General features: G+C 40.9%; 1 protein-coding gene across 1 annotated transcript; it reads left to right on the plus strand.

Annotated features, from left to right (window-relative positions):
- The first annotated feature begins 412 nt into the window (after window positions 1-412).
- On the plus strand, window positions 413-6,821 carry LSM8 (LSM8 homolog, U6 small nuclear RNA associated). The gene is made up of 4 exons (XM_050904072.1): window positions 413-545; window positions 1,673-1,713; window positions 3,165-3,292; window positions 6,567-6,821. Exons 1-4 carry the CDS (start codon window positions 515-517, stop codon window positions 6,655-6,657), a joined length of 291 nt encoding a protein of 96 aa, XP_050760029.1. The 5' UTR covers window positions 413-514; the 3' UTR covers window positions 6,658-6,821.
- Window positions 6,822-17,108: the final 10,287 nt, after the last annotated feature.

Here is a 17,108-nt window from a genome sequence, read left to right on the forward strand (position 1 = left end):
TGAAGGTCAACCCTTAGGCTGAACACGGAAACAGCCCTCCCACTCCCCGTCACACGCTCCCTCCCTAACCGAGCCCCTCCACAGCCATTGCGACCGAAGCTATTGTGGGAGAGAAGACGGCGGCTCATACTGCGCCTGCGCCTCCCGCCCCCGCCCACCCAACAGGCGTCCCTGCAGAGGGGGCAGTGTAATCCCCCCCCGCGCGGCCCCCGGCGATCGCTACTTGGTACAGCCCACTCGCATCTCCTTGCCGCCTCCTGCCTCCCCTGCGCATGCGCACCCACAAGGTTCCTTCTTCGCGCTGCCGCACTCGCTCCGTTTGAAACCTGGCTCCGCCGCGTGCGCAGCGCTTGGAGCGGCGCTTCCCCGCCTCTCCGCGGGGTTGTGCGCCTGCGCGCCGGGCCGCGCGTCAGCGGCGCGCGCCGAGGGTCGCGCCGGCGTTCTCGTCGGCGCCGCTGTCTCGCGGGAGGTGGTTGCCGGCGCCGGTGTGAGGCGAAGCGCGGGAGCTGTCGCCATGACCTCTGCTTTGGAGAATTACATCAACCGTATCCTTCCGGCGGGCGGAAATTGTCCCGGGGCGGCGGGAGCGGGCCTTCCCTCTTCTTCGCGCCCGCGGGCGTGAGGGGAGGCCGGGTACGGGGGGCTCAGCGGCTCGGTGCCGCTGAGGGCGGGCGGCGTCCGGGCCCGGGGGGCTGGTGGCCGCAGCACGGCGCGGGTTTGGGTCCCAGAGCTGCTGCGGGCATCGAGTACCTCCGGGCCCAGCAAGGTGTGAGCTGCGAGGAGACCCCCCGCACTAGGCAGGCTGCTGGAGGGCCTGCGAAAAGCATATCGGCCGGGGCCTCTGGCCTCCTGCGTCCCGCTCCCGCGGGCGGGTGCGTTGCTTGGGTCCTTCCTGGTTGGCTCTATCGGTTTCCCTATACATAAGGCTGGCTTGGCAGGTAGAACAAAGGTTACAGGAGACCCAGAGAATAGGGTGCCCTATAGCCTCTAGTGCTGCAAACCTGATCGTTGCTTGGTCTGTGATGAGGGAAGAGATTCACAATGGGCCTGGCCCCTTAAAGAGCTCTTAACGTGTGTTTAGTTATCCGCTTTACATCATTTGCTCAAAAGCTGTGAGTTAGTGTTCTTGGAACCCTTTTCTTGCTGTTTTTTTGTACTAATAACCTATGGGCATTTTCAGTTTTGTTCACAAACAGTAAGATACTAACCCAAAATCATTCAGGATGACGGATATGTGATAATCAAATTGGGATAGTCAGACCTTCAGAGTGAGGGGATGTAGAATGCCAGACTTGGGATCCCCACTGTTAAGCTGTTTTTAAGGACTTAGCTTGAAGTGTTTATAAAACTGTTTATGTTGTTTCAATTTTGAGGTAGTGCCATTAGTAATGGGAAGTGAAGTGAACTCAGATCTTTAGTCTGCTTTTAATGGTGTTCATGTTTGTGTATGACTCTCCATGGTTGGGTAAAGTGAAACTTTAAAACAGATTGTCATAAAAACTATGTTGTCAAATGTTACTATCAACTGTGCTGCCTTTTTTTTAAAAAGAAATGCTGATAGGATTTTCTGGCTCTTAACGGCTCTTAAAACTTCTGTTACGTATGAATGTTTCAGAAAATGTTAATAGTTCTATTTCAGGTATCTGTAAACATTTCCTTAATGAACTATCAGGTACTGTTGCAGTAATTACTTCTGATGGAAGAATGATTGTGGTGAGACTTGTATTTTTTAACATTTTATTTTCCCCCCTAAAGAATTCCCATCATGGTAATAAAGAAACAGTGCTAGCATATTATCACTTGTATGTTCACACCTTTACAAACTTTTTTTTTAAAGCTTTGTTTTGTACTGTATGATTTAAGCACTTACTGGTTCTTGCCTGTCAGCTTTGTCCATTGATAAACTTGTGCATGCAAATGCTTTGACTTTTATCAAATGGCCTTTTCTATAGGAATGCACATGAAAATGCAGTTCTTTTTCTGTTCAGTAATTTGGTTTCCATCTAAAATGTCCTCTTTGTTCAGTAAGCTCTTCAACTTTCATGCTAAAACCATTTCTTCCATATGGTTATAGAAAAATACCAGCTGATAATTGCTGAATAATTGTTGTGGTATTCTGTTTAAGCCTGAAAAGCTGAGGATTGGCAAGCTATTATATATTAGACTGTATAATGTTTTGGTTTTACTGCTTCTGTGGTTGTTTTTTTTTTCCTTGTATTCCTTCCCCACCCCACCCCCCACCCCCCCATCTTTTATTCTTTTGTGTTTTGAGTTTAACTTAATAGTATGATCATTGCATGAGGATTATATCTTTCTGTCTGTACTTAGCTTTGTGTGGCCTCTGGAAAGAGAAAACAGTACTTTTAGCAGAAAAATATTAGCTTCACCAAATCTTCTGTCTGGTTGGAGTCAGTCTGGTAAACTTTGTGTTGTGATACAAGATAGTTTCTACCAAAAAGATTTGAATGGAATTGGTATATATGACTCATTGTTACATGGTTAGATGATATAAATGGATATTACCACTGTTTGAATGATGGTGTTTTACGTGAGTTTAAATTTCTTAATCAATTACTGATGGTAGATTACACAAATCAATTATATTATCATTTTTCCAAATGCATATTGAAGTAGCACGGAAATTCTTCTTTTTGTGTGTTTTGGGGTTTGGGTTTTTTTGAGGAATTTTGTGGAACCAAGCTAATCTCCTTCAAAGAGATACCATTTAAAATTGTATCTTAACAATGACTTCAATATTGTTGACCACAAGAATCTGATTTTTCTATTCTTTGATTTAATTAATTATTTATTTGATTTCTGGAAACTTCCATACAAGGAGGACTAAAATAGTGTAGAAATAGTAAAATAAGTTGTCTAGAGGGCCGTCATTGGTAAAAGGAAAACTTTACTACTTTTGATGCTAAAGATTACTGTAGCTTTTAGCATGAACACTCGGTAGTAAATATAGATACTTTGCTTAAATTGATTATTGCTTTTAAAGTTCTATTCTCCAGCTGTTTGTGTTTAAGCCTAACAATAAAACCTAAATAGAGCATCTGTTCTCTAGTACCTTAGTATTGCCACTTTGTTCAAGATATCCTTGAGAGCAAAGCTGATAAATTTAAAAGGTAATTGGAGTGCTTTATTTCTATGTGTTTTTTCAGGGAACCCTCAAAGGTTTTGATCAGACCATTAACTTGATTTTGGATGAAAGCCATGAACGAGTGTTCAGTTCTTCACAAGGAGTTGAGCAAGTAGTGCTGGGATTATACATTGTAAGAGGTGATAATGTGTAAGTATAGCATATTCTTGTTTAAACCAATTAAGAAAAATTTAGTGTGCGTATATGTATGCATGTGTGGGTATATGTATATAATATATCTGTATACATCTTGATAGCCCCAGACATCTTGCATCTTTGTATCTGTGGGCAGCACTGATAGTACTGTCAAAGCTGAGGCATATTAAATAGAAAATATGTATGCTTCTTTTACAGAAGTGATTGCATTGTAATGTTAAGATATTGTAAGTCTGGATTTACTGAGCTATAAATTAACCAGCTCATGTACTGATAGCAATCTAGGAGAGGTCAGTATAAAGCTCAGCATTTTGCTCTGTTGAGTCTAGGCATTGTGTAGATATTTTTTATTCCAGTCTGTGAGAGGCAGGATCTGTTGACTGAGGAAAAGATAGAAGAATGAACAAAAGATGAGAGAGAACTTGTGTGCAAAAAGTCAGCAATCTGGTTTACAAAGTTGGCTTTTAACAGAATTTTTTTAGGTGAGGTGTTCACAGAGAACACTTCATAATCTGGAAAATGCATGAAGGTTCTGCCTTGACAGTGTAACAGCTGTTGAAGCTGATGTAGTGACAGGTCAAACGTATGAGTTGATACTTGATGTGAAATGCCCTGCCAAAATGAGAGTAAAAGCTCATTAAATGTAGAGAAAAGTAGCTGATGTGCCAAACGGATGAGAGGGTTACAAAAGAAGTAGAGAGAAGGCCTGGTAAGTGGACCTTCTAGGAAGATGACTTTTGCAGCAGCATTCTGAAACTGATGGCAAAAAATGAGACTATTTTTTATCACAACCAGAAAAAGTGCATGTCGCAGTGACCAACATGTGAGGAATTTTTATCTTCTAATTCTAATGGATATTTCTGTACAAAGAAATGTCAAGACTTAGATTTATATCTAGATGTGTTTATATACCATCATTGAGAAAGCAGATCATTTTGGAAGGCTTTCATCACTTAAGCTTTAAGCAAAAATAAATAAATTGACAAATGTACAAAGGTAAGGGCTAAGCATGCTACTCTACCAGTAACTTTTCATTCAAATAGTACAAATGTGTATAAAAAGTCAAATAATTGTTTACTCCTTCAATTCTTCACCATACCAGGCTGCCACATTACTCAAGTGTACTCAAAACATTCTTTTACAGAAATTATTCTATTTTTTTGTAACCTTAACAAACTCAGAAATATATTTGTTAGAAGGAATAATTCTGTATTCATGCAATTCTTAACATACTGAAATTCAGCATCCTTATAGGCAGAAGAAAAAAGAAACAACAGCTAAGTAAGAGTAACTTCAAAATAGGGGACTCTCAGAAAATAGAGAAGCTATTGAAAAAGAAAAGAAACAGTTATGGGATAAAGTCCTTCCAGGCATTCCAGTGTGCATCACTAGAAGCTTGCAGTGAATATGCAGCATCAATCGGAAAAAACTCAGTATGGTTCAACAGCAAGTAAAGGTTGTTAGAAGGAAAAAGACAACTTCTGTTTTAGAAGTGTGTGATGAATTAGGAAAACCGAAGAAGATATTAATACTAGAAAGTTATGTGTAAAACTGTAATAAAAATTGTGAAGAAAAGCTGGTTAAAAACCCAAAACCTCTTAAATACATGTACGTTTGTCTTGCTGCGTGAGAAGCACAAGGCCTATGAGAGAGGCATCAGGAGTGGCAGATATTGTTTGTTCCTTTTACATCTAGGAGAATGAGATCTCTGATGAAAAAGCTGAATTTCTCGATGTGAACTAGAGAGAAACTTATGCTTTGATATCATAGACAGTTTTTAATCTAAGGAAATGTTTTAAATTGAAGTGTCACTTTGGAAAAAGCTAATAAATGGAATAGTAACGAGCATCCAGGATCAAGTTCTTTTCACGCAAGAACTTGAAATGAGCTTTCATGCTGGCCAGTACTTGAATAGTCAGCTGGTATAAGCAGTTTACATTTGTGTTGTCTAAGCTCCCAACATAGTGAAGATCTTAGGCAGTGATGGAACTAAGAAAGCTACTCAGCTGACCAGATTTCTGTTTCAAGGCAAGTTAAATTCCTCTTTAGTTTCCACTGACCATCATGGGAACCTAGATACCTGTATTGGGACGTCTTGCTCTTAAGCTCGATCTCATCCTGGTCTCTGGCTATTTTTTTTGTAAATACCAATTCACTGGGAAGAAAGAATATTAGGGATTATTAGGAAGAAAACTAAAACAGCAGACATTGTCATGTCATTGCATAAACACCTGGTATGCCGCTATCTTTAGAGGGGTGCAGTATGAAAATGCATGAAGAACGCAAGTGAGAATAACTAGAGGTATGAAATGTTTTCTGTCAAGGAAAGGCTGAATAGGTAAAGGTTCTTCATTTTGGAAAAAGCACAGCTATAGTGGCTATTGGTTGCTGTGAAATCAGGAGTAGTAGAAGGAGATGGGAAGATAATTGCTTCATTTAAATTCCTCTAGTTTTTTCTGTTACTGAAAATGGAAGATAATCTGACAACAAGTTATGTATAAAGGTATTTCATTGCACGCTGTAAAACTTAATTGGGGAACTCACTGCTGCAGGATGTAGCAAAGACCAAAAATAGAAACTTACTCAGAAAGCTATTGGATAGATTAATATAACATAGTTTCTGGTGGCTGTTAATTCATTTTGTGGGTATAGCCACTAGCTCATAAGTCTCTGAAGTGGTGAACAGAAGGGTATGCCAGAAGGATTAGACTCTTTCTTTTTATGTTCCCTCTGGGTTAGTTCCCATCCTTAGCTAGTATGACTTCTATTACCTTAACTTTCTTTTCTCTTTAAAGCAGTTTCACTGAGTCTGCTAGTGTTTTAGTCCAGGTAAGTCTTAGCATAGGCGAAATACTATATATTCTCCCTTGGATAAATTAATAACGTTTTACTAGGCTGCGTTGAAGGAAATTGTCTTGCTTATCTGATGCCATATGCACTTACAAATTGCTACAGTTAGATGTTACTCTTGAAAAGCTATTCTCTCTCTAAAAGGTTTCCAGTTCTTGTTTCAGAGGCTAACCTACTGCCTAAAACAGACCAGTAGTATTTGGTTCTTATAACCTATATCTTTAAAAAAAACCAAAACCCCCACAAACTTCCTTTAGACTCTACTTACAGCCATCAAAATTTGAATTTAAAAGGATAGAGCTCTACAATTTAAAAAAAAAAGGGGGGGGGAGGTGGTCTTCACTAGCAAGTTAATTTTGTTGCTTTCCAGATTTGCACTGGGGGATTTCAACAAATGATAACCTGTTTTTTATTGCAGTGCTGTCATTGGTGAAATTGATGAAGAGACAGATTCAGCTCTTGATTTGGGGAATATTCGAGCAGAACCTTTAAACTCAGTGGTGCATTGAAAAGATGAAAATGCACAGGGACTTTGTAAATCTTTGGTTGTACAGACCTATTTAACATCGTGGACGATTTTTACAAATTGTGTTTAATTTGTTTAGTCACCAGTTTTTTATTATGAATATGTTGTAGTTTTGCATGTAAATTAAAGTTTCTACGTTTTACTAAAGATGCTTTCATTGAATTTCCTTTGGGGTTTCATGCTGCATAATTTCACTGTAAAATACATGCTGGGAAATGCAAGCAATATCAGTGATAGTCCTGATATTGTGTATATATACCTTGTTCTTAAAATAAGATCTCATTCCTAAAGGTAAACCAAGGCTTTTTGTGTTAACTCTGGATTATTTGGAGGTAGATTGTGTAACAGTCAGTTTAACCATCTCTAAATGTAGTTCCGGCTGTAAGTAGAAAACTGTTTTTTTGTGATTTTTTTTTTTTTTTTTAATTATTATTTTTGGTGTGGTGTGGAAAGCAAGAATGTTAAAAGCTTTCACAGTCAATTAATTGACTTACGCATGTAATAGGGTTTTTCGTTGTTCATCAAACATTGTTCGTTCGAACCTTGAACATATTATTCTCTAGTCCCCAAGACGATAGTGGAAGTGCAGGAGTTCTTAGTGCCTTAATGCTTGCAGACAAATTGGAGAAAGAAAGACTTTTGAGAAGGAACACAGAACCTAAACCAAATATACACATTTATGTGAAGCCCATTGAATTCCAGACAAACTCATTCTCTACTCCTCTCAGCAGCTGTCGTGTTGCTCCAAATTTGGGTAAGATCTATAGAAAGAGAATTGTGTGTTTGCTAATGTGTAACCATTGTCTTGCTACTTTAGAAGACACAGTAGTACTTTAGATAGAGACGTCATTTCCTTTGAATGAAATTTGCCTTAATATTGAATATAAGGATCATATGTAACCATAATAGACCTCTTACACATCAGCAACAGCCAAGTTAAGTGGGACAAGCTCTGTGCAGTATAGTGTGTTTTAGGCCACATCCTGTTCACTACCCAGCAGAAATACTGGTATGGTGGCAGTGAGAGGAAGTCAGTACTATTGGACAAAGCTGTTTTCCTTGTCCTCTAGTGTGCCAACAGGTCCAATTTTTTTTCCCCCATATATAAATATGCTGTTGAAAAAAAACCCCCCTAATTTAATATGTATATTTGGTTTTTTGTATTGATTTTAGTATTAAGTGGGATTTGGTACTTTTCATTGCAAGTTCACTGTTTGGAAACCAAATACATTGAACTGAAAATATTTGTTCTCCATGAAATCTGGCTCTCAATTCTTGTAGCTTCCAGCTTGTTTTTTGAGATTGTTCTTGGTGGAGCATGTGAAGCCCAGCAAACCTTTTTCACCTTTATCCATCTTGTGACCTAGTAAAGTAATGTCTTGTAGTTTTCTGTCCACATTTCTGCAGGGAATTGCTGAGCAGGCATTGAATAAGGCAAATCAGGGTTTTTCTGTGATTACTGAAAGTCAGTAAAGTCTGGCTATAATTCATTATGTCAAAAGAATTGATCAGTTTCATTAAACAGTCAACAAAATCGTGTATAATGAAAAGCCCTTTTGCTACTGAAACACTGATAACAGCACAAGAGAAAAGAGTATAGAAAGTGAATTGTATTGATAAAGGACAAATAAAGCAGATGATGTAAATTAGCTACTTTAGGGCTCAGCAGAAAAAAATGCAGAGGCAAAGAGGGCAGAATCAGGATGAACTGATTTTAAATGCACTACTTAGCCTTGGATGTATTAGGAGAGTTGAAATACATAGGTTGAATACTTGTAGAAGCACTGGAATGACTAAGGAAGTTGGTTGCTTTATAGCTGAGGAGTTATGTTTGAAGCTGAGTTATGGAATGTTAATGCATATGGAGACCATCTGCCTCGAGCACATCATTTGCAATGCAACTCCTTGGTCCTGTGTTTGCTTGAGGACTTAAAATATGATGAGCTGCTGATGTTAGTTGAAACTATTTTCTCTGTCCTTGAAGTGATGATTTCAGATGCAAAGCTGTGGAACCAAGGTGGTGAAGCTGATCAGTAAAATCCAGAGACTGACCAGATGAGAATTCCGAGTAGTTCAGGAATTGCTGAAGCAGGAAAAAACATGATCTGGAAAATAATAGTTTCACACAGTTAGGTGTTTAAAACACAGATTGCAAAACCCTGTCTTCTTCCCTTCAGGTGAGTGACCTCAGCTCCTGCATGCACTCTTTCTGGACCTGTGAAATCGTGTGCAGGGTGGGGGCGCAGGTTACAGCTTCAAGAAGCTAAGATGTGTCTCCACTCACAGGCTGACCTAAACTTAGAGCATTCTTCAAGGGATTGAGAAAGATAAGGTTAAACTCCCTTTCAGAAAAGGATCCTAACAAAACCTGGCTGCACAAAGCCCGAATGGGTTGATATGCAGTGCACTGCCAAATTGATTATTTTGCTATGAGATAGGCAAAGGATGGCCAGCTCACCGGTCTGATTGGGATTGTGAGCAGTACCTTGGCCCTGCCAAGACAGAGCCTGCTCAGAAGCAAAGTTCTGTTTAAAACCTTAAAGCTGCCAGCTGTGGAGTTTGCTTACCTTCGTGCTTAGACAGCAATGTAAAGCTTTTCAGAGTTGTGATTTTTGGCTTGCACTCAAATTTTGTTTCCATTTTGGCACCAAGTTTTGCTTCAATTTGATGCCATTGGTTTTGGTCTGGATTTGACCAAAGCCTCTTCTGCATGTACTGGTGAAGGGATCAAAGCCAGGAGACCCAGTCAGAAAGAGTTTCTTGAAATCGAATCTAGGGCCTGATATGCTTTTAAAAATTATAAGATGAAATTATAGCCTTGTGAACTTATAGGAGCTCTAATCTATAGTGGATAACTAGGTCCCTGTAAGTATATGGTGGAGAGAAAGCACTCAGGAAAACAGTATTTGATGCAGGAAGTTGAATTATAACCAGTCTGAAACAGTACAATCCAGTAAGTCCTTGCAGAGTCATAAACCAATTTTACAAAAAATGAGCAGGGCAGAGAAAGGTGATGCTAAGGACAAGAGGAAGTAACGCTGAATTGGAGGTAATCGTCATATTCCATTAAGTTTCTTGCATTGCCCTAGGTTGGTCACTTCCTCCTTTTGTTTGTTTAATAGAGATCTTGGAGTGAAAGGACAAGTCTTGACTAATACTGGAAAAGGATGCCTCCAGTGAAATAACTGAGCTGGCTTATAAAGAGATTAATTCATTTGGTGTGCATGAAGCAATGCAGAAGCCATCTTCTGTGGTCCAAGGGCAACTTCCCTAATTGCAATCTACGTGAAGTGCCTCCATGTCCACTTCACATATTTGCAGTCAAAAGTTCTTCAAATATTACATGGCCTACAGGCAGGTTACTGGATTGAAAGAACATGGATTCTGTTTTGAGGACTTATTCCAGCAGTGGAGAATTTCTGTATGACTCAACCTTTGCTATTAACTATAGCCTGTTATCCTTAGTCCCTGGAGTTAGTGTTTATTCTTCAATGCATTTTATAAGTAAAGCAGCTGAGAGACATATCAAACACACTGTACTAGAGCGGAAGATAAAGTACGGGTGGTTTGTATGATAGATTTATCTCATGGCCATCGCCATACTACTTTCATAGCAAATGTACCAGATCTGTATGCTTGAGTAGGTGCTTTGTACCCATGGTAACGTAATTCCACCTCTTAGCCTCTGCTGCATGAAGCTGCACTCTGCTAAGAATTTTATTCTGCAGATTCATACAGAAATGATCCTAAATACTAGGGTTCTGTTCTCCATGTATTGGTAAGAAAGGATTTAATTTATTCCACAGTTAACGTGACAAATACCAAGCCATGAACTGTTGTTCATTTAGGAATTAAATGACAACGACCATGAAGGCACTTCTCAGGAAGGTAGAAGCCTCGGTTGAAGAGACTTGGAAACTCCGAATGTGAGTCATGCCAGTGAAACATCAAGATGGTTTGTGCTTGCTAGGTATATTTGGTCTATGGTACGTTTTGGCACCTGTGTATGCAACTCTACTAATTTTTACTAGTTGTGTTCTTATTTCTGCTTTATAGTTGGGGAAGCTGCAGTTTATTGATTAGAATCACGAAAATAAGTCTGTGGATTTGTTTTTTTTAAATGGAAGAGAGTTCTTCAGTCGCAGTAAAGATCCAGAAAAGCTGTGTCGTATCAGTTAGTCTTAGCTTCCCCGTAGCTTAAATAATAATGCATACTTCATGTGTCAAGTATTCACAGACAAAAACCCATGAAACCCAGATGTGCCAGAAGGTGATATCTGTACAGACGAGGCCTAGAGGTGAGGGAGGGAAAACTTGTACCTGGCTTAGGTTAAAAACATGTGACAGAAGATAGTAAAGAGCCAGGCATTTGTCCTGGAAATCCTGTTCTCAATAGCCTCTTCAAGTGTGCTATATTCTGTATTGGGGTCCTTTTCAGGGTCCTTTTTTTTTTTTTTTTACAGTAATTTTTACAGTAATGGCAGAAATGCCAACATTTCTTCCAGTAGCAGCATTTTCCCTGAAGAAAATAAAAGCTCCACTGACAAAGGTGGAAATCAAAGCTGAAAACACAATAGCATTCAGACTTTCGCCAAGAACTACTTGCTAGCACTAAAAGTCTGACCTTATCTAGGCGGTAATATCTTCCTTCCTGGGGCCTTGCAGCACGTTCCAGGAACTCTGGAACTTACGTTGGAACAACGTCCTGCTGCCGTTCAGCCTTACATCAGTAGCGGTGCCACCGAATGCCAAGAATTTTCACTCAATGCTGAACTTCTTGCCTGCTACTTGCACTTTTAGATAAAAGGTGTTCGTTACTCGAGGGAGCACAAGGGCATGTGCATGTACCGCTTTTGTCCACTAAAACATCTTTAATGGTTGTCCTGTCATCCTGTTTTTGTTTTATACTCTAGATTTATCTTAGCTTTAATTTAGTGTCGATTTTTCCAGCAGTGATGATTACAGTGCTCTGCGTAGAAATTGGAGTTGAAATTATACAGGTGGAGAAGTCGAAGAAGCTGGATTTGAAGTAGTGAAATCCATAAAAAATAGAAGCAAGCAGGATAGAAACCTGTTGAACATGGACAAAGTTAGGTTTTACGGCAGTGCTCATTATAGCAAAGTTCTCTAACACAGATACAATTATTGTGCATGTCATCCATGTTATGAGAAATACTGAGAAATTGTGAGAAAACATTCTCTACTCAGAAATATTTTAAGATGCTAGAATTCCATATGGAAGCTTCCTATCCTAAAATGTTATTTTTTAATTATGGTTCTTGCTTTGGATTTTTGTGCTTACATCTTTGGGAATTCTCACTTGTATAATTTCAGACTTCAACTCTGCTTATGATGCAGATGGAAACCTGTATGCAGATGAATGCTGTGATGTTTCTGCAAACTGGCCAGAGTTGCTGGTGGTGTATGGCAAGGATCTGCAGTATTTGCACTGATGGAACATGCAGGTGATGTAGTATCCTCAGATACAGGGGACAGATTGTCAAAATTGCATTCAAAGCAACATGCATGCAAAATACCAGGAAAAAACAGGCAGCAATAAAAACCCTAGCTATTTACAACCATTTCAAACTCAGTTTATAGCATTTCCAATGAACAAAAACAGTTCTTGCCAACTGCCAGCTAAATACCACTTCATCTATACCATTTCATGTGTACAGACTGGATTTACGGGAGTTCTGTTTTGCAGCGAGTTGCAGTGCTGAACAGAAGCCAAGACAGGAAGTGATTATGGCTAAGGAGCCGATGCTGATTGAGAATGTGTGATGCTGTGGAGGAAATATCGCACAATAGAACCTCAGTTAGTTTGGAAATAGATTTCAAAAACAGGGCACATTAAGACGTAAACAGTCAATAGGACTGGGGCCCGCCTTTCTCCTAACAATCAGATCATTAGCAGTAGGAGCGTGCAGCATTATTTCTATGATTAAAGTGCAAGTGCAAAATACGTGAAAGTGTGTGCTCATCAATGCCAAATGGAAACAGCCTTCTTGCTTTTTGCCGTGTTTCTTCTACTGCTTGTCCTAACTCCTCCTGGGTACAAGAGTCAGGCATAAGTGCAGCTTAAATCTAGGAAGTGCAAATGCTCAAGGTCTTTGAAAAGGCAGGCTAAAGATTCTTTTGTGTAACTATAGTGGGGTAGGATTGCTCTCTGGAATTGCACTTCTGATTTTCAAGACTGCTTCCCTGAAAAGTCATCAGCTCACATTCAATTAAAATTGTCAGAATCCGAGTGGGAACAGTCTCTGATGAGAAATGGAACAGAATTCAAATATTTGGTAGAGTTCGCTATTGTTATAACTTAAGTGATGATTGTTATGTGGGTGAAGGGGATGGCTCCCTGTTTTATCTAGGGACTAGTTTAACATCTTGCATAGTTTATAACATCCATCAAGTAGTTTTGAGTTTTATACTCTAACTTCCAATTCCACCATTTTCCAGAAGTCCAGCCAGTGCAGCATGCAATAAGAAAGACAACCTTCAATCTGGGAGTCATACCATTTTATAAGACATGTATGATGCTCTACAACCACATTGTGTACGTATGTCGGTAGTTTTGGGTTTGGTTCTAATTAAGCTGTTTTCTGAGTTTCAACAGCGAAGCGCAGATGGCAGCAGAATTGCTGTTAGCTGAAAGGGAATTGCCAGGCTACCCTACCGCTAATGCCACGCTTCAACACACAGATGTACCCAGAGCAATGCCCTTCATCTTGGGCCTTTAAGCAGCTGAGCATTATTTATGAAAGCACTGAAGTTTCCATGCACCCTGCCATGGGCCACCTGAGCCATGGTAACTTAATGAAGTGAGAAACTTCTAAGATGACAAAGGTTCTACTACAGCACCAAGAAAGGCTTAATCAGTGAAGATAATCTAGATGTAAGGAAGTATAAATAAGTTGCAAAAGCCAGTGATCCATCATTTTTGCCTGCACTTCTGGTACATATTTTTCTCTGTTTGCTCCTGTCTGCACGCCCAGAACATCTACACATCTTGTCTTCCATTTCCAAAATGAAAGCTGAGTTTTCTCACAGTGACTTGGGCCCCTCATATGACAGATCGCAAAATGCAGGTGCAGGATTTTGTTTCAGGAATAAAGTTGGAAAGTAATACAGCCAGTCATTTATAGAGAGGAGATTAAATTCAGCCCATATTCAAAGTAACTTCTTCCTTGCCCCAAAACAGATGAGGAAAAAAACCCCCCAAATATGTCCTTTTCTTGATGGAAGAAGGCTAGGCTCCACTGTGGATGCCAAGAAACAAACCAGGTTTTAAAGCCCAGCTTCTCCAAAATATTGGTGCATTTCCAGGATACAGCCCTGTAACTCTTGAAAATTAGAGGACAGCATAAAACCATTCAAGTTTATTAACAGTAACTACAAAGACACATTGTTGATTAGGTTCGTCTGAAGAATTGGGTGGAAAAGGGAGCTGGAATGGGCCTGTATGATTCAGGATTCCTTGGTAAATAATTTCTGCTGTGGCTACCTAGCTGCTGCGAAAGGACTGTTAGCTTTGTACTGGGTTATTTTTGCCTTGATGCTCTAGAAATTTGTAAGCATGAAAAGCCATTAAAGAGGAGTATTTGAGTTGGATAATAACGGTCTTCATTCTTGCAACGGGGAATGTAGTTGTATGCACAGGATTTTGATAATACAACTGGAGATAAAAAATGATTTTTCTCTAAGGCTATGGCAACTGGCAGTTCCTCAGCAAGAAGGTGAGTGGCAGTAGTGTTCAGGTAGATGCTGTGAGTGTTTATAAATGTGAAGGTGGCATTTTTTTTATGTTTACAAAGATGCCTAGAGCTCCATTCTACATAGAGGCACTGCTATAGACATCTGGGGTGGGCCTATGAGGTGGGAGCAGAATTTGTGCTCTGTTTCTACAGTTAAAACAGAAAGGGCAAGAGAAGATAAGTGAAAATTGTTCTTGTCATTTGCGATACACAGCTGTGCTCATAAGGCCTAACTAGTATGTGCTCCAAATTATCCTGAATAAAACATGGACTGTGCTGCTTGCATGTGTAACAGTCAGTGTCCTTGTTGTGATTATAGCAGTGATTAAATGAATAGTAACAATTAATGATTAATAATTCATCATAGTTAATAGGTAGTAGAATGGTCAGCTATTACAGTAACCTCAGCTAAAGTAGTGCTTAAGCTTAGGGAAAGGTGGTGCTACCAATGAAAAGCAAATTGCGTATTCAGGGTTGACAGTGTCAAGAAATATAGTTAGCAACTTGATTTGCAGGTGCAAACAGTGAACACCATCTGCTACTGGCAATATATAACCAAAGGGTGAGAGGAGGCATAAGTCAAACTGATGGTACAGTAAAAGCTGAATAACTTGTCAACCCCTTGTCCTAGGGGCCTTTTCTAGGTATCCTGATACCTCCCAGCACCTGCACATTGTGCTGGCTGCTTCTGGCTGTCATTTAGAAGAGGTCTATTGTAATGATAATTTTCGTAATCTTCTCAAACTAGCTGTACTAGGAAAAGGCATGCAAAGACATTATAATCATAAGCAGATTAAGAAGTCCTTCACACTGCTATTTCTTTAAGCATTCTGCATTGTTAATCTGTGTCGTGGTTTAACCCCAGCCAGCTGGCAACTAAGCACCACCCAGCCGCTTGCCCGCTCCCCCACAGCGGGATGGGGGAGTGAATCGGAAGGGTAAAAGTGAGAAAACTTGTGGGTTGAGATAAAGACAGTTTAATAGGTAAAGCAAAAGCCACACACGCAAGCAAAGCAAAACAAGGAATTCATTCACTACTTCCCATCGGCTGGCAGGTGTTCAGCCATCTCCAGGAAAGCAGGGCTCCATCATGCGTAGCGGTTACTTGCGAAGACAAATGCCGTAACTCCAAACGTCCCCCCCTTCCTTCTTCTTCCCCCAGCTTTATATGCTGAGCATGACTTCATATGGTGTGGGATATCCCTTTGGTCAGTTGGGGTCAGCTGTCCCGGCTGTGTCCCCTCCCAGCTTCTTGTGTACCCTCAAGCCTACTTGCTGGTGGGGTGGTGTGAGAAGCAGAAAAGGCCTTGACTCTGTGTAAGCACTGCTCAGCAATAATGAAAACACCCCTGTACTATCAACACTATTTTCAGTACAAATCCAAAACATAGCCCCATACTAGCTACTGTGAAGAAAATTGACTCTGTCCCAGCCAAAACTAGCACAATCTGTTCTAGAAGTTAAATCAGCAAGCAAACAGCAGTGTTAACAGATACCAGTATGAGGAAAGATTGGGACAGCCACAGAGAGTGTAAATTGACACCAGCCAAAGGTCTTCTTGCCAATTACTTAAGGTTTTATGGGTAAGTAATGGGTAGAAGTGACACAGTGGTGAGAAACCTGACCTATGTGCATGCTGGAAGGTGTTGAGGCACTGAGGAGTTAAGTGTTGGGTTATGTGATAAAAGCTCTTCTGCTTGCCCCCCACAAAGGAGGCAGAGAGATCATGGTGGCCGTGGCAGTGGTGGTGCGGAGGGACACTGGAATAATACCCTGCCCTGGCTGATCCCAGGCCCATCACAGGAGCCATCAGCCCTTCAAAGGCCCATCTGCACCAGCCCAGGGGAGCACAGAGGCCCAAGGGTGGGTGGGAACCCAAATTAGGGACTCAAAGGGACTTGCTGTCCAGGCCCCTTCCAGGCCTGTCCCGAGAGAGCCTCAGCCCCATGGTCGAGGTGTGAAACCATCAAGATGAGTCAACAGCTCAGCTACGGGGCAGGCTGAGTGTCTGTGCTCAGCTGCTGGAGGCATCCACATTGTACATACCTATATCTGGATATCTATGTCTACAGACATTTCTATATGCATATATGTATTTTTGTATCCATAGCTATATATATCTTTGTACTGTCCCATCCCCATCAGGCTACTGGATTTGGCAACTTGCTCACAGTAAGTACTGAGTAGCCAGATTGCCCCATTAGGATGAACTGAAACAAATGATCTTCCAGATTAAAGAACAAGAGCCCCTAACGGGGCTGCAGATGTGCTTGGTCCACTTGTAGGATAGCGTACCTACATCAAGAGTTCAAGGCAATAAGAAATGAGGTTTGTGACAGGAATCCTGGGTGACTGGATGAGTTGGTGCCGCTGAGGAGAAAAGCTAATTGACTCACTGTTGGTTCGGCATTGTATCAAGCCTATGCCTCATGAGCACTGAGGACCCGTGGGCTGATGTCCTGGCCTGGCCCATCCCCATGGCCCTGCCCAGCCATCCTGGGGCTGTGTCCGACCCTGGTCACCCTCACAAGGCCTGATCCTGATGCTGACCCTGACTTTGGGACAGACTTCCCGCTTGACTCATTACCAGGAACTTGCCCGGTAATCTGCACTCCTGGTTGGGCCTGGCCACAATCTTCAGGTCCACCCTGCTTGCCTCCCTCTGAAGTGGTGGAACTGG

The sequence above is a fragment of the Gymnogyps californianus genome, chromosome 1 (genome assembly GCF_018139145.2).
Source record: "Gymnogyps californianus isolate 813 chromosome 1, ASM1813914v2, whole genome shotgun sequence".
Classification (NCBI taxonomy): domain Eukaryota; kingdom Metazoa; phylum Chordata; class Aves; order Accipitriformes; family Cathartidae; genus Gymnogyps; species Gymnogyps californianus.

Coding starts and splice junctions, on each gene's coding strand:
- LSM8 (XM_050904072.1), top strand. CDS start 515: ATGACCTCTGCTTTGGAGAATTACATCAACC. Junction 546..1,672: donor TTTGGAGAATTACATCAACC/GTATCCTTCCGG, acceptor ATGAACTATCAG/GTACTGTTGCAGTAATTACT. Junction 1,714..3,164: donor CTGATGGAAGAATGATTGTG/GTGAGACTTGTA, acceptor GTGTTTTTTCAG/GGAACCCTCAAAGGTTTTGA.